We start from the raw sequence: 18,394 nt of genomic DNA on the forward strand, positions 1-18,394 counted from the left end.
GGCAAAACCACCGGATGCGCTTGCACGCAGGTGAATCAAAGCTGCATGCGCAGCACACCAGGAGCAGCGGGAATGGGAGTCCGCCCCCGACTAGATCTTCCTTCACTATTAAATTAGTCCTGCAGAATGCAGCTCTTGGCATTACCCTCACAACGTCGGTACAGAGCACTGCACACCAAGACAACTAGACACAAGAACAGTTTTTCCCCGAACGCCCTCACTCTGCTAAACAAATAATTCCCTCCACACTGCCAGACTTTTTACTAAATCTGCACTTCTATTTCTACTAGTTTTTCTCATCATTCCTATCATCCTTTTTCTCCCACTTAGGACTGTATGACTGCAACTTGTTGCTTGTATCCTAAGGTTTTTATTAATATTGATTGCTTCTTCGTTGCTTATTTGACCCCTATGACAATCATTAAGTGCTGTACCACATGATTTTTGACAAATGTCTTTTTTTCTTTCATGTACGCTGAGAGCATCTGCACCAAAGACAAATTCCTTGTGTGTCCAGTCACACTTGGCCAATAAAGAATTCTATTCTATTCTATTCTATTCTACTCTATTCTATTCTATTCTATTCTACTCTACTCTATTCTATTCTATTCTATTCCATTCCATTCCATTCTATTTTAGGGAAGGTACCATTCCAAAGTAATCAAATATGTAAAGTAATCAAATGGCCAGATTTCTCTCAAGACATTGAAATCTTCCAGTCCAGGTGATATTTATTTATTTACTTATTTATTTATTGGATTTGTATGCCGCCCCTCTCCGGAGACTCGGGGTGGCTAACAGCAATAATAAGACAGCGTACAATAATAATCCAATACTAAAAACGATTAAAAACCCATTAATATAAAAACCAAACATATATACAGACATACCATGCATAAAATTGTAAAGGCCTAGGGGGAAAGAATATCTCAATTCCCCCATGCCTGGCGGCAGAGGTGGGTTTTAAGTAGCTTACGAAAGGCAAGGAGGGTGGGGGCAATTCTAATCTCTGGGGAGAGTTGGTTCAAGAGGGCCGGGGCCGCCACAGAGAAGGCTCTTCCCCTGGGTCCCGTCAAGCGGCATTGTTTAGTTGACGGGACCTGGAGAAGGCCCACTCTGTGGGACCTAACTTGTCGCTGGGATTCGTGCAGCAGAAGGCGGTCCCTGAGATAATCTGGTCCAGTGCCATGAAGGGCTTTATAGGTCATAACCAACACTTTGAATTGTGACCGGAAACTGATCGGCAACCAATGCAGACTGCGGAGTGTTGGTGTAACATGGGCATATCTGGGAAAGCCCGTGATTGCTCTCGCAGCTACATTCTGCACGATCTGAAGTTTCCGAACACTTTTCACATATTGATTGAAAGAATGAAGGACAAGGATACGAGTCAGAGAGAGGCTGCCCACCCTCAGGGCTACCAGTCTGTTCCTGGCAGCGACTGCATGCGCGTCCAGTACATCCACACCTGGCATGAGATTCAGCTTCTGCACATATGAAATCTGCAGAAGTGAAATCTCTTGCAAGGACGCTCATATGCCCAAGATTTCGGTTGATTTTCCTCAATTTCTTTGCTTCCGCGCACTCATGGAAGCGAAAAAACACCCCAAAACACCAAAATCTCACTCATGCGCAGAAGCCAAAAAAAAGGCTGAAATTGCCAAAATCGCATGTGTGCAAGTGTCCTCGTGAGAGATTTCACTTTCTGCCCATGCACACAAGCCAAATCTTGCACGGGGGACACAGTGAGCATGTTGGGGACACACAGATGCCTGTGTATCACCATTTCCGCTACCGGGATGGCGATCCCGACTGTTCCAGTAGCGGCCCATTACTGATATGAGTGAAAGCAAAAAGAGCTATGATTCAGTCACTGGGACTTGGTGTCAGGAGGTATGGCTGAGCCCATGCTCTGTTATGTTCTTTTATCATTAATAAGCTTGTTTCTTCCCCTGGCTGAGGTTTATATATATATTGTGTAGCTAACAACATTTAAAATTTTTAATAGGAAAGTGAACACAAGAACAAGGGGACACAATCTGAAGTTAGTTGGGGGAAAGATCAAAAGCAACATGAGAAAATATTATTTTACTGAAAGAGTAGTAGATCCTTGGAACAAACTTCCAGCAGACGTGGTAGATAAATCCACAGTAACTGAATTTAAACATGCCTGGGATAAACATATATCCATTGTAAGATAAAATACAGGAAATAGTATAAGGGCAGACTAGATGGACCATGAGGTCTTTTTCTGCCGTCAGTCTTCTATGTTTCTATGTTTCTAAAATAGGGAAAAGACAACGTGAGTGTATGCGTCTTTTTCCTGCTTTCAATATTGTTAGCTACACAAAATCATGAACTTGAGATGAGCGGCCATATCAATAGAAAAAAATGAATTTTTAAAAATAAAAGTATGATTCACTTGGAGTATTGCAGCATTGGTTAATAATCAGAGGCATAGAAGTGCCGCAGACCATGATGGTAAGATAGTTTTGATAACATAAGAATGCCAGCTTAATAAAGAAAAATATTGCATGCACGTATATTAATCCTAAACTAATGGACTATGTTATGATTAATGTGCTGGCCTGTTCATACAACATATTGTCAGGGTCTGATAGCTACAGCCCATTGAATCACAAAAAGGCCCAATAAGCTGCTATTGTAGCCTATTTTAATGATGTGATCTTGACCTTATTTAATAAAAAAGCCAAAAGTTATCTTGCTTATCTAATGCATATAGCAGAATGGGAAATGTTTCCAGGGAATCTTCATTTTTTTAATGTGATGAAATCCAGAAATCAGTAAACAATGCCAAGAGCAAAATATTTCTTTGTGAATAATTGAGAAGCCTTTGACTAAGATGGTAGGAAATATAGTTCTCAGTGGCTAGAGATTCTGCACCACTGAAAAAGCCATTTATGGCAAATAATATATTAGCCAAATTCTTTGATTATGAAGTTTCAACATTCTGTAGTAGGAGTTTTTTGTTCTGTGTGCATTTTGATCTTAGACGTGTCATCAAGACATCGAAACGCAAGATTATTTTTAAAGTTACCTCTGAAAATGTCTAACTTTATCTGGTAGTGATACAGTTTGAAATGCTTCTGTGCATTAAAACATTTAATTCAACTTGCTTCTTAGCTTTAGTCTGAAGTTTTTATTTATTTGTTTGTTTGTTTGTTTTATTTGTCATACATATATAGTATTGTAGTATGTTTAACATAATATAAGTATAAAGTAGAGATAGAAAAGATAAAAAGACATTAGGACAGGAACGGTAGGTACGAAGGTGCACTTATGTTTGAGTGCGCTTTGACTCATGTTTCTTTTTTCTCTCTTCCTGAATCCCCACTATATATTTTTTAGAATTGGTTCCATTATAGTTGATTGCAAGTGTTATTTCCATCCTGCAAGGAATATGAGCAAAGACACCATCAAAGATGTCTTTCAACAAGAGACCCAGAATGCCACCTCTCAGTGGCTGGGTAGCAGGTTCCACATCATGGGCTTCACCATTGAAGGTATAAAGTTTGGCATGAACTGAAATGGTAATGGTCATGAATGTCGGCCTCACGACTTTAAGAAATCTATAATATCTCCGTCCTTTCCTGTTACTTACGTCAGATAGGCATACAGATAGATCTGAGCGGTGTGGTAGCCTAGTAATGAGGATACTTCTCTCCCACTCAAAACATTGAGAAGTCAATCCTAGATAGCGGCAGATGTTTTTCTAAAAAAAACATCTACTACAAATGCCTCCTGGTGTCAGGAAGGGCATCTGGCCAGTAAATGCTCAGCTCCACTTAGTCACTGCAATTCTAGCCCAGAACCAAAAGGGGGAGATGTGCGCAGTGGCGGTTGGGCAAATGGAGCTGAGCGTGCAGCTCCAGCAGACTGGCAGGCGTACACACGTCTTGGCATGACACTCGTCTTCTGCGCATGCACAGGAAGCCAATTCTCCCATGAAGACGCTCGCGTGGGTGAGATTTTGATGTTTTCCGGTGGTTTTTTTGCTTAAAGAAATCACTGAAAATTGGTGGAATATTTCACGCGCGAGCATCCTCGCGCAAGATTTGGTTTCTGCCGGGAGCGCACTAGTTGCACGGGCGACGGGCAGCCTGTCACTGGATTAGAGGGTTGTAAAAAGGGAGATAGATTGCATTGCATTGAATTAGATTAGATTAGAGATTAGAGATGATTAGATTAGATTATTGGGTTGAGTGAGATGAGACGAGATGAGATTAGTTTACATCAGATCAGATTATTGGGTTGGATGGGATGAGATGAGACGAGATTAGATTAGATCAGATTTATTAGAGATGAGATGAGATAAAATGAGTTGAGTTGAGATGAGATGAGATAGATTATATATTATATTATATTATATTATATTTCATGAGATGAGATGAGATTAGATTAGATTATTGGGTTGGATGGGATGAGACGAGACGTGACGAGACAAGACAAGATTAGATTAGATCAATTTTATTAGAGATGAGATGAGATAAAATGAGATGAGTTGAGAATAGAATGAGGGGCAGACAGGCACATTTTTAAGACCGTTAAGAGTCTTTCAGAAACTTATAATAACTTTGCCACCAAGTCAGGATGGCAGCCATCACCCTGCAGTAAAAGCATCACGTGTAAAAGAGAGGCAACGCTTCTGTTGCATAGTGATGGTTGCCATCTCGATTGGTTTGATCCCTGGGGGACTCTGCCTATCTTTTGCCCCTTCCATATCTAATGGAATCCTTCCTTCCCTTCCATTGTTTTCCAGTGTATCCATCAGGCATAGCAACAGAACCATCCAAACAAGGTAAGTTGGATCTTTTATCCCAAGATATTTTCGCTTCTGATTTCAGTACCCTCGATCCCTCTGCGTTGAACTGAAGAAATGTAGACTTTTTTTATTGTATCAGCCCCTACAGAATATGATATATAAACTGAAACAAAATCAGCATAGTCGGTGGTGGGCAGCAGCCGGTGCGCTTGGGCGCTGCGTCCCGGTAGGAAATTCTCCCCTGCACTGTTCGGAGAGTCCAATGTGGGTTGTTCTTCAGCCTCATTGGCAGGGACTGAGTTAAAAATTAACATAATTATGTCCCGCCCCCCTCTACCTCCTCAGGTTCAGTCTTAAAAACTCAGTCATAGTGTGGGGACTATGAGTTTTCTTCTCACAGTATGTGAGATTTATAGGATGTTTACTAACAATAATTTTTTCTCCTTTTTTTCCCTTTCTCTATAGGAGGAAGACCTGGATCTCGAGAACCACTGCCCTCCGGGGTATTGTTCTCCATCTCTTCAATCCCTGAGAGGCCACTGCTCTCCGGAGTATTGCCTTGCTGAAAGGGATCGCTGGATTGGGGTCCCTGACGCCCGCGATCAGACCCCCCCCCCCCCCCAACCACTCTTCCAGCGCAACGAGTCTCCGAGTATCGGTTCTTACCGATCAGAGGAGCAATCAGTACACAGAATTTCCCCATGGGGGGAAATCAGCTGTAAGGCGATCCCAGCAGCTCCCAGACAGCGTTCCTGCCGATCGGCAATGGAAAAAGAAAAAAAGATCAGCTGTTCGGAGGCCCTTTGCAGCCACCTTGTTCCCGATCGCTCAGAGGAGCAGAGATCGAAGGAATTGAAGGGGGGGGGGGTGCAGAAGGTGATTGCCGAGCTGCCCGAAGTTGCGCCCGCCATTTTGGCGCAGAGCCAAAGCCTCTGAGTCCCCCTCCGGCCGTTTGAGAAGCAGAGCTTTTCCCGCCTGATGTCACGGCCGCCATCTTGTTTGCTAAGGGGTCAGAGTGACTAGGCTCTTTTCAGCCTATCCCAGGGCCGCCATCTTGCTTCAGGGCGTTGCCAGGACAACGAAGCTATTATGGGCTTCTACTTAGTATCCAGCCAATCACGAGCAGGAAAAACAGATGACATGTTATTTAGGGGACACCAGCTTCCCTAGTCCACCATTTTACTTGCTTTTAAGCAGTAACCTCGTGTTTTTGGCTCGGTGTTGTTACAAACATGTCTCAATCCAGTCCCAGCGCTCCTGTGCCCTCCTCCTCCAAGAATAAAAGTAAGGACAAGGGGCCCAGCTCAAAATCTAAGGGGAAAAGCTCTCAGTCCTCCAATGCACTAAAGGAGGCTGAGAAGAAAATAAAGGCCCTCGAGGCCCAGCTTGACAAAGCAAAACCAAGACAAGGGCCTAGCCCCTCAGCCATGGTTATTCCACCCGTTTATCAAAGCCCGCTGGGTCCTCCTCCCCTGTCATCGGCCACCTTCGAGGGGCCTCCCTTTCAAAGCGCTGGGGGTCTTTCACCAGACCGCCCATTAAGTGCCCCCCCACCATCTGAGGGATTTCAGAGATCAGAATGGAGCAGGCCTGCCTCTCAACCTCCAGCAGCTACAGCCACATTCACGCCCACAGCAGCAGGGCTCAGGGGCTCTACAGATAACTGGCAAGCCATGTCTCCCTCGGTACAAGACATGATTGCTTCAGCTTATGCACAGGGCATAGCAATTGGGGCCCAACAACAACATCAATCCCCACTGCCACCTCGCCCCAGCAGGCAGGATATCTGGTCAGCTCCTGCACCTGCACCTTCCCTGCATGACTCTTTTCAGGAGGAGCAAGAGTTCAGAGAGGCCTTTTCAGACCCAGAGAATGAGCTGTCGGGGGATGAAGCCACCTTACCAGAACAGCCTGTATTAGCAGGCTTATTCAAGGCACCCCTTTTCAGGGTTCTCCTAAACAAGGCCAGAACCACACTAACTTTGACCAGTGCCCAAAAGACGGCTGACCAGGATGTGGGCACATTACCCGCTTCCAGACTCATTAATGAGCCTCAAAGGGACTCAGAAACTATCCCTGCAGTGCCCATATTTGCAGAAAACATAAAGAGGCCCTGGCAGCAACCAGCAGCAGCTCTGGGTCCCTCAGCTCTGGACAAGAAGCTTTACTCCTTCGATCCAGAAATAGAGGATTTGCTCCAATACCCGGCTGTGGATACCCCGGTTACCTCGCTAATTTCCAATGCCCTGGTTCCATCGGAGATGGCGGATGGTTTGCGGCCCGATGATAGGAAGGCCGAGAACCTGATCCGGAGAATGCACCAGCTATGTGCCTGGTCCTTGAGAGCTGCTATGGCAGCCTCCTTCTTCAACCGGGCCTCAATCCTTTGGCTTCGAGACATCCTCCCCAGGTTGGGCCCGGAGGACGCTCGCCTTCGCCAAGACATTAATAAATTGATCGCCTCCACGGAGTTCTCCGCCGATGCCACCTTGGCTGCTTCTAGGTTTTCATCCAGGGCGATGGCTACCAACCTTTCCACTCGACGCCTAATATGGCTCCGCTCTTGGCAAGCGGACGCCAAATCGAAATGGCGTCTTGCAACCGCGCCCTACCAAGGGACCACACTTTTTGGAGAATCACTAGATAAAGTCTTGATCGAGGATAAAGACAAGAAAAAGGTGCTGCCAAGGTCGGCGAGGAGGCAAGACAGGCGGGCGGCCCCGTACTACAGAAGGCAGCCCTTTCGAGCGGACACGGCCGCGCCTGCGGCCTCAAACACCAGGCCATATGGACAGAGCTCCTACACGCAGCCATCCTTCAGGTCCGAGAGAACAGGTTATGGAGACAGGAACCGACAGTTCCAACAGCCCCGCAGATCCTTTCGGGGCGGGAACAGAGGAGGGTACCGAAAACAAAAATGACTTACCCATCCAGGTACCCATCGGTGGACGCCTGCAGTCCTTCTCAGGCTCTTGGGCGGCTATTTCCACCGACATTTGGGCGCTAGATACCGTGAAGAATGGTCTGCGCATCAACTTCCTACAGACTCCTCCGGACAGATTCCTACAATGCCCGTCGCTATCTCAACCAAGATGTTCCCTGATTGCCAGGGAAGTACAACACCTGTTGGACATTGGGGCAATAGAACCGGTGCCAGTACATCAACAAGGACAGGGGTTCTACTCTATCGTGTTCTTGGTCCCCAAGACGTCCGGCGGCTACCGCCTGATTCTCAACCTCAAGCAGCTGAACATCTATGTTCGCTACCAACGTTTCAAGATGCATTCCTTACAGTCAATCCTGGCATCCATCCGACACCACGACTGGATGACCTCCATCGACCTCAAAGAGGCGTACCTGCACGTACCAGTTCATCCACATCATCGACGTTTCCTCCGCTTTTGTATACAGGACCATCATTTCCAGTACAGGGCAATGCCCTTCGGACTTTCATCGGCCCCCAGAGCTTTCACCAAGCTTCTGGATGTACTGACAGCCGACCTGAGAACCAGATCCATTCGTCTCATGGCCTATCTGGACGACGTAATCATCTTGTCCAGCAGCCCTCAACAGGCCAGACTAGATCTACAACGGACAATACGTTCTCTAGAGACCTGTGGTTTCACGATCAACTATGTGAAAAGCCACCTGAATCCAACCAAACAGCTCTTACATTTGGGAACTCTGATAGACTCTGCAGCCGGAATCGTTTACCTGTCATCAGAGAGGCAGCAGAGGGTGAGGACGCTGATAGCTTCTATTCAGCACCGCACCAGGGTCCCCTTGGCCCTTCTATCCCAGCTGCTAGGAGTCTTCATCTCCTGCATCAGCATCGTCCCATGGGCGCGGCTGCATGCCCGCCCGCTTCAATGGCTCCTCCTCCCCTTCCAAAGAGCACGCATGAGCCACTCCAAACACCAGGTACGTCTCACGTTACCCGTCCGTCACTCTCTGCCCTGGTGGACGTCCCAAGCGCTGACCAGAGGCTCTCCCTTCCTACACCATCGGGAGGTGACGATCACTACAGATGCGAGCCTCTCCGGCTGGGGAGCACATTGCGGCTCCAGAGTGGCCCAGGGTCTCTGGACAGCAGACGACCTGAGGGACCCCAATATCAACTTACTAGAACTAAGGGCAGTCTTCAAGGCACTCCACTCCTTCAAAGACCGGGTAGAGGGACAGCATGTCCTCGTCATGACGGACAACGTAGCAACAAGGGCCCATATAAATCATCAGGGAGGTACGAGGTCGGGCCGTTTGATGGAGGAGGCTCACTCCCTGATGTCTTGGGCGGAAACACACCTGGTCTCGATCCAAGCAGAACACATCTCAGGATCAGACAACACCCAGGCGGATTGGTTGAGCCGCACAACCATCGACCCGGGGGAATGGTCATTGAACCCGGAGGTTTTCCAGGACATTATACACCGTTATGGGGAACCGGTAGTGGACCTGTTCGCGACCCACCTCAACAACCAAGTGGTCCGATTCTACTCCCGGTTCCCGTGCCCGGGAGCCGACCGTATCAATGCGCTCCTCTCCCCATGGCCAAGGGGTCTACTCTACGCCTTCCCTCCGACTTGCCTTCTACCCAGGGTAGTCTCCAAGATACTCTCGGAGCAGGCGGAGGTGATTCTCGTCGCCCCCTTTTGGCCCAGACGACCATGGTTCGCGGACTTGATGGACCTCTCAACCTCCCCGCCATGGAGGATCCCATACCACAGACTCTCCCTCACCCAGGGGTCGTTGGTGCACCCAGAGCCTCAGTGGTGGAGGCTTGCCGTGTGGAGATTGAGGGGGACCGCTTGAGGGCGGAATCCCTGTCGGAAAAGGTCATCCATACCATCCAATCGGCTCGACGCCCGTCAACGACTCGCATTTACCAAGCGACATGGGCAGCGTTTTGTAGATTCTGCAGAGCTCGAGAGATCCCCCCTCGCTCAGCCTCCATCTTACATCTATTAGACTTCCTACAGAAGGGGCTGGACGAAGGGCTGACCCCAAACACCCTTCGCAGGCAGGTGGCAGCTATCGCCACGGTCTTAAGACCAGACCCCCTTCGACCGATTTCCCATCATCCATGGGTTAAAGACTTTCTCCGAGGAGCCTCGAATCTTTCTCCTCCAGTTATCCATCACTTCCCATCCTGGGATTTGACTTTGGTCTTACAGGCCCTTACAGGCCCTCCTTTTGAACCACTGAGAGAAATCACGCTTCGCCTTCTATCAATCAAAGTAGCGTTCTTAGTGGCCATCACATCTGCTCGCAGGGTGTCGGAACTCGCGGCATTGTCAGTCCGGCCGGACCTTTGCGTGTTCCACCCAGATCGGGTTACTCTTCGGTTAGATCCCAGCTTTCTGCCGAAGGTCAACACAAGATTTCATAGATCCCAGGACATAATATTACCGGACTTCTGTACCCACGGTTCACACCCGTCAGTCTTACGCTGGCACAAAGTGGACGTCCGTAGAGCTCTAAAGATTTACATTCGACGGACCAGCTCTTTCAGGAAATCAGAAGCATTATTCGTTTCCTTCTTCCCAGGATCCATGGGCAACAAGGTGTCCTCTAAAACTATCAGCCGATGGATCCGGTCCTGCATTATGGAGGCATACAGGACACGTGGGACACCTTTGCCAAGGACAATCACGGCTCACTCTACCAGAAGTGCAGCCACCACTGCCGCCTGGAACACACAGGCGTCAATCGATGACATCTGTCGGGCCGCAACCTGGGCGGCCCCCACGACTTTCATCAGACACTACCGTATAGACTCATTCGCTTCATCGGAAGCGGCATTCGGTCGCAGAGTGCTGCAACGGGTTTGTGTTCAGACACCCCTGGTCCAGCCTATCCCGCCCTAGTTGGTTTGCTTGGGTATATCCCACATTGGACTCTCCGAACAGTGCAGGGGAGAAGGACCGTTGAACTTACCTGAACGGTCTTCTCGCTGCACTGTGAGGAGAGTCCAAACCCTCCCGGCTTCTTGGCCCAGGGGTTCAGTTCGTTACCAGTTTAACTTCTTAGTTAATAAAATTGGTTTGTTTACACTATTCCTTCGTTTTTCTTGACTGAACCTGAGGAGGTAGAGGGGGGCGGGACATAATTATGTTAATTTTTAACTCAGTCCCTGCCAATGAGGCTGAAGAACAACCCACATTGGACTCTCCTCACAGTGCAGCGAGAAGACCGTTCAGGTAAGTTCAACGGTCCTTCCAGGACGCGTGCGCAACTGTGCCCCCCGATGTGCCCCCCTGTGCCCCTGAGTAAGATTTGGCTTCTGCGCTTGCACAGCAAGAAAAACATTTTAAATATTTTTATTAATTTTCCACTTTTAAAAAAGAAAACGTAATATTAAGTACAGAAGAAAATAAAAGAAAATCAAATTAAATCTCATGTGCATGCACAGAAGCCAAATATCACATGGGACGCCCATTGGGCGCACATGTGCATGTGGTGGCCTCGGAGGACGCACCAGTAGGAGGTAGGTCAAGTGGCCCATTACTGAGCATAGTCTACCCAAAGCGCACATACGCATGCACATGGCTTGTGGAAATGGGCAGGGTGTAAATTTTATCATTAAATTCATTTGCATTATAATTTTTTTATTTCCAGAGCTCCCTTATTGGGCCATCATCCTCATATGCTTCTCCGTCTTGCTGGGTTCTATCTTTTTCTTTCTTCTGTGTGTCTTGGTATGTATGCACTACGCTTCAAAATAGGGGGCAAATGATGTGTTTCTAAAATAATAATAATAATAATAATAATAATAATAATAATAATAATAATAATATGTTTGATTTTTAATAAGGGTTTTTAGTTATTTTAAATATTAGATTTGTCATATGCTGTTTTATTGTTGTTGTTAGCTGCCCCGAGCAGTGTTCCCTCTACTTTTTTGGGGGGGTGGGCGGAAAAGTATAGTGTCTGAGCGGCAGTCCCTTCGGGACTGGGCAGCACAGAATAAATAAATAAATAAATAAATAAATAAATAAATAAACAAACAAAAAACAAAACAAACAAACAAACAAATAAAAACCCCACCCTGTTTTGCCTCAGAGAATTTCAAAATAAAATACTGTACTGTGTGTCTATAACAGTGAGCTCATAATAGGGCAACTCTATCAATATCAAAATGCCACTTAAATAGTTGAGCTAGTTTCAAACTAGATTTTGATTTTCTTTCTCTCTTCCTTACTCCCATTCTTTCTCTTTTCCTTCCTCTCTTTTTTCTATCTGTTTCTCTCTCTTCCTCTCTCTCTCCTTCCCTCTCACTCTTTCCCTCTCAGCTTCTGGGCAGGTTTGGAAAACTCTGAGTTGATGATGATTTTTAAGTGAGCGATTGCTCACTGCTCAGCTTAGAGGGAACTATGGCCCCGAGTCTGCGGAGAGGGGCGGCATTCAAATCAAATAAATAAAGAGAGAGAGAGATAATAAATAAATAAATAAATAATAAAGAAGATATCTGATTGTGCAGAAATGGACGCACTGACTCAAAAGCTCAAAAATAAAGACGAATCAAAGTATTATGAAATCTGGGAGAAATTTTATACTTGGGTGGATAGTAGAAGAGATAATAGCTGTAAATAAAAATCCGATGTTCCTAGAATTAACTTTATTTATAAGATTATGATATATAGCAACAATTCGACCTTGATTTCACTAGAACTGTATAGAACAATTGTACAAAACCGCTGATGTTATAGGCCGTATAAAGTCATAAAGAATGAACTGTGTAGATAGCAGTTCAAATGGGACGGGGGGTTATGTTGTATTATGTTTTGCTTTTTGTCTTATAAGACAATATTTAAACAAACAAATAAGTATACTGTAAAAGGATAGATTATGTACTGCCTTATTTTTAATGTTTCTATAATAAAAAATATTTAAAATAATAATAATAATAATAATAATAATAATAATAATCTGATAATCTAATAATCTCAATCTGTATAGTCTGAAGGACAGAAGGAAAAGGGGGGACATGATCGAAACATTTAAATATGTTAAAGGGTTAAATAAGGTTCAGGAGGGAAGTGTTTTTAATAGGAAAGTGAACACAAGAACAAGGGGACACAATCTGAAGTTAGTTGGGGGAATGATCAAAGGCAACATGAGAAAATATTATTTTACTGAAAGAGTAGTAGATCCTTGGAACAAACTTCCAGCAGACGTGGTTGGTAAATCCACAGTAACTGAATTTAAACATGCCTACAATAAACATATATCCATTGTAAGATAAAATACAGGAAATAGTATAAGGGCAGACTAGATGGACCATGAGGTCTTTTTCTGCCGCCAGTCTTCTATGTTTCTATGTTTCTAATAATAATAATAATAATAATAATAATAATAATAGCAATAATAATAATAGCAATAATAATAATAGCAATAATAATAATAATAATAGCAATAATAATAATAATAATAATAATAATAATAATAATAATAATAATAATAATAATAATAATAGAAACATATAAGTCTGACGGCAGAAAAAGACCTCCTGGTCCATCTAGTCTGCCCTTATACTATTTTCTGTATTTTATCTTAGGATGGATATGTGTTTATCCCAGGCATGTTTAAATTCAGTTACTGTGGATTTATCTACCACGTCTGCTGGAAGTTTGTTCCAAGGTTCTACTACTCTTTCAGTAAAATAATATTTTCTCATGTTGCTTTTGATCTTTCCCCCAACTAACTTCAGATTGTGTCCACTTGTTCTTGTGTTCACTTTCCTATTAAAAACACTTCCCTCCTGGACCTTATTTAACCCTTTAATATATTTAAATGTTTCTATCATGTCCCCCCTTTTCCTTCATTCCTCCAGACTATACAGATTGAGTTCATTAAGTCTTTCCTGATACGTTTTATGCTTAAGACCTTCCACCATTCTTGTAGCCCGTCTTTGGACCCGTTCAATTTTGTCAATATCTTTTTGTAGGTGAGGTCTCCAGAATTGAACACAGTATTCCAAATGTCTCACCAGCATTCTATATAGCGGGATCATAATCTCCCTCTTCCTGCTTGTTATACCTCTAGCTATGCAGCCAAGCATCCTACTTGCTTTCCCTACCGCCTGACTGCACTGTTCACCCATTTTGAGACTGTCAGAAATCACTACCCCTAAATCCTTTTCTTCTGAAGTATTTGCTAACACAGAACTGCCAATACAATACTCAGATTGAAGATTCCTTTTCCCCAAGTGCATTATTTTACATTTGGAAACATTAAACTGCAGTTTCCATCACCGTTCCCTGTAGGCTGCGCACATGAGTGCGCGCGCACCCCAAAATACCGTCCTGTGCACCCTTTTCCATGGGCGCGCAGTCCCCATCCCCCTGCCAGCCCATGGGGGGGCGGGGGCGGGGAGACGCCGGCAGTAGAAGGCGCTGCCCCCGCCCGCCCGATCCGCTCCCTCTCCTCCTCTTCCGCCGAAAGAAATGCGCGGAAGCTGCCTACTTGAGCCTCGCGTTGCTCCACCCCGCTTCGTCCTGCTTGTCATCCTCCGTTGTGTTTTCGGGGGAGAGCGGCAGGAAAGCCCTGTGCCGGCAGGAAAGCCGGGTTTGCTTTCCGTGAAAGCAGCGCGCCTTTTAAACACGCTGCTTTCCTGCACCTCTTTCCTGGGGAGGGTAGCCTCCTCCCTCCCCCCACCCAGGAAAGAGGTACAGGAAAGCAGCGTGTTTAAAAGGCGCGCTGCTTTCACAGAAAGCAAACCCGGCTTTCCTGCCGGCACAGGCCTTTCCTGCCGCTCTCCCCCGAAAACACAACGGAGGTCCAGGATGACAGGCGAAGCGGGGTGGAGCAACACGAGGCTCATGCTGGTGGCGGAAGACCTCCGTTGTGTTTTCGGCTGGGGGGGGGCAGGAGGACCTTCCTGGCTTTCCCGGGCAGCTGGCTTGAGCCTTGTGCCGGTCAGCAAAGCCGGAGACGTGGAGAGAAAGGAAAGAGAGGGAGGGAAAGAGGAGAGGACAGAAGGAGGGAGGGAAGGAAGGGAGAGAAAAGTGAACGAGAGGGAGAGAGAAAGGGAGGAAGAGAGGAAGGAAGGGGGAGATAAATATAAAGGGAGAGAGGGAGAAAGAGAGGGAGGGGAAGAGGGGAAGGAAGGAAAAGAGAGAGACAAAGAGAAAAAAAGTGGAAGGAAGAGCGAAGAAAAGTAAGGAAGGGAGAGAGAGAAGATAGGAAGGAAGAGAGAGTGAGAGAGCAAGAAAGAAAGAGGGAAAGAGAGAAAAACGCAGCGTGTGTGTGTGTGTGCGCGTGTGTGTGTGCCGCCGATGGTCCGGGAGCTGCAGCGTGTGTGTGTGTATGGGGGGGGGGGGCGCCGATGCTAAGGCAGTCCGTCCGTGATGGGGCTGCAGGGCAGGCACAGCAGCACAGGGAGAAAGAGGGAATTGAGATAAAGAGAGAGGGAGAGATGAAGGGAAAGAGGGAGAAAGGAAGGGACAGAAAGATAGAAAGGAAAGAGGGAGAAAGGAAAGAGGGAGAGAAAGGGAGAAAGGAAAGAGGGAGGATGAGATAGACAGGAGGGAGAGGGGGGAAATAGGATAGAGAGAGGGAAAAGGAAGGGAGAGAAAGGGAGAAAGGCAGGGAAAGAAAGATAGAAAGTCTGGATGTACCAATAGGTATGGTTAATTTATTATATTTGATTTGTTCTAGCACCCACTTAAGCACTGCAAACTACCTAAGATTAGCCTCTTACAACAGCTATTGCAAATTATAAATCTTTCCCTCTAGAAATACCAAGATGTATTTGAGAATGGTCAAAGACAAAGATGGAATGGTCATTATCAATGTGAGAGACAGATGTGAGAAACTGTAATGCGAGCCAGACTTTTTTGACTTATTAAATACATTTATGAATATATTGGATATTGATAATGTTTTTAATCTGAGACTGACAGACTAAACCTAAAGTTCTCAAATACATCTTGGTATTTCTAGAGGGAAAGATTTATAATTTGCAATGGCTGTTGTGAGAGGCTAATCTTAGTTAGTTTGGAGTGTTGAATGATTACTGTGTATTTGAAAATAAACTATTAAAAATATAGAATTATGGCTGCAAGAACTCGCTCATGTGTGATAGCGCACGCCCACACTTACTTTATTTATTTATTTATTTATTTATTTTTTATTTATTTATTTATTTATTTATTTATTTATACTTTTATGCCGCCCAGTCCCAAAGAGACTGCCGCTCAGACACTATACTTTTCCGCCCACCCCGAAAAAAAATTAGAGGGAACACTGGTTTCCATTGCTTTGACCATTTATCTAGTAAAGCTAAATCATTTACCATATTACAGACGCCTCCAGGAATATCAACCCTATTGCACACTTTAGAGTCATCGGCAAATAGGCAAACCTTCCCTACCAAACCTTCCCCTATGTCACTCACAAACATATTAAAAAGAATAGGACCCAGAACAGACCCTTGTGGCACACCGCTTGTAACCTGACTCTGCTCAGAATACTCGCCGTTAACAATAACTCTCTGATGTCTACGCTTCAGCCAGCTGCAAATCCATTGAACTATCCAGGGATTAAGTCCAATCTTCACTAATTTATCTATTAGCTCTTTATGTGGAACCGTATCAAAGGCTTTGCTGAAGTCCAGGTAGGCAATATCCACGGCACCACCTTCATCCAACACCTTTGTGACATAGTCAAAGAATTCAATGAGATTAGTCTGACATGATTTGCCTTCAGTAAAGCCATGCTGATTTGGGTCCAATAAGTTATTGTTTTTTAGGTGCTGATTTATCCTCTTTTTGAGTAGAGTCTCCATCATTTTAACTACCACTGATGTCAAGCTAACTGGCCTGTAGTTACCAGCTTCTTCTCTACTGCCCTTCTTGTGGATAGGCACAACACTGGCCATTCTCCAATCCTCAGGAACTTCTCCTGTTAACAAGGATTGGTTAAACAAATCAGTCAGGGGGGTAGCAATGACAGATCTGAGTTCTTTAAGAACTCTGGGGGGAATGCCATCTGGACCCATTGCCTTATTTATCTTTAATCGTTCAAGTTCTTCTAAGACATCGGCTTCTAAGATCACTGGAGCTGAATCCGTACAGCTGGAAGCAATGCTATATCCCTCTATAGTATTATTTTGTAAGGTGTCTTTTGAGAAAACTGAACAGAAGTAGCTATTGAAATGGTCAGCGATCTCCTTATTCCCATTAATGCATGTATTATTCCCGGTACTAAGCTTCCTGATGCCGCAGTTTTTCTTCTTCTTATCACTAATATATCTGAAGAAGGTTTTATCCCCCTTCTTTACAGATTTGGCAATTTCTTCCTCTTTTGAGGCTTTAGCAGCATATATTATCTGTTTTGCCTCCTTCTGTCTCATTTTATACACCTCCCTATCAGCTATACTTCCAGACTCTTTATACCTCCTATAGGCAGCCTTTTTTTCATTGACTATAGCCCTTACATCATTGCTAAACCATAGCGGTTTCTTCTTCCTTTTACCTTTAGTTATTTGTCTTACATACAGTCCAGTGGCTTTTAAGATGGCCTTTTTTAATACAGTCCACTGGGTGCTCGCTCCTGCCATTTTATCCCTCCCCTTTAATTCATTATCTAAATATTCCCCCGTTGCATTAAAATTTGTTTTTCTGAAATCCAATACTTTGGTTGCATTATAGGATTGCTCACAATGAGTTTTTACATCAAACCACAAACATAGATGGTCACTGCAACCTAAATTTTCTCCCACCTTGACCTCTGAAACCCAATTCCCATTCGTAAAAACTAAATCTAGAATATTCTCCCCTCTAGTTGGTGTCTTAACCAGCTGTGCCAGAGCTGCTCCTGTAAAGGCCTCTACTATATTCTTACTTTTGCATGTAAGGGCACTGGGGATATTCCAGTCAACATCAGGCATGTTGAAATCACCCATAACCACAATATCTCCCTTTAGTGCCATTTGGGTAATTTCATCCACCATCTTGTTGTCATATTCCTCAGATTGCCCTGGAGGCCTATAGATCACCCCAATTCTAATGACAGAACCTTCTTTATTTTGCATGCAAATCCAGAGAGTCTCCAGATCTTGATATGTATTTTGAATTAGTGTTGTTTTTAGACTTTCTTTAATATAAATGGCTACTCCACCTCCCCTTCTCTCTATTCTATCCTTCCTATACAGTGTATATCCTGGTATGGATATTTCCCATTCATTAGAATCCTTAAACCATGTCTCAGTTATGGCAACCAGATCCAAATTATCTCTAGATATTATGGCCATTAACTCACAGAGCTTGTTGCTCAAGCTTCGAGCATTCGTGCACATTACCCGAACAACATTATTTTCATTATTAGTTTGCCCCTTATCATCCACAACTACATCTATTTTATTTGCAGCTCCCTTTTCATAAGCTTCCAAAAACTGATTTATCCTCATTGGTCGGGGACAGAAATCACCCACATCAGTTACATCTCTGTCCCCTTTACCTAGTTTAAATGCCTGTCCAAGAAAGTTCTGAATTCCTCACCGAGCACCTGGGTACCTCTGTATAATGGATGCAAACCATCCCTCTTAAACAACTCCCTATTAGACCACCTACTGACATCATGACTTACATAGCCAAAACCTTCAGCTTTACA

General features: G+C 44.9%; 1 protein-coding gene across 9 annotated transcripts in view; it reads left to right on the forward strand.

The window, feature by feature from the left end:
• Positions 1–18,394, forward strand: part of LOC139164426 (pneumococcal serine-rich repeat protein-like) — a 141,107-nt gene that overhangs the window by 120,067 nt on the left and 2,646 nt on the right. For 7 of the 9 annotated variants that reach the window (XR_011558620.1, XM_070746533.1, XM_070746551.1 and 4 more), the window contains 3 exons: positions 3,370–3,524; positions 4,781–4,819; positions 11,399–11,478. Coding sequence is in view for 7 of the 9 variants with exons in the window: in XM_070746533.1 (XP_070602634.1) it covers positions 3,370–3,524; positions 4,781–4,819; positions 11,399–11,478 (274 nt within the window). In the remaining 2 variants the exon portion in view is untranslated. The remainder of the gene's footprint in view (positions 1–3,369; positions 3,525–4,780; positions 4,820–11,398; positions 11,479–18,394) is intronic. The other 2 variants (XR_011558621.1, XM_070746543.1) reach the window with 1 other exon arrangement.

The sequence above is a fragment of the Erythrolamprus reginae genome, chromosome 1 (genome assembly GCF_031021105.1).
Source record: "Erythrolamprus reginae isolate rEryReg1 chromosome 1, rEryReg1.hap1, whole genome shotgun sequence".
Taxonomy (NCBI): Eukaryota; Metazoa; Chordata; class Lepidosauria; order Squamata; family Dipsadidae; genus Erythrolamprus; species Erythrolamprus reginae.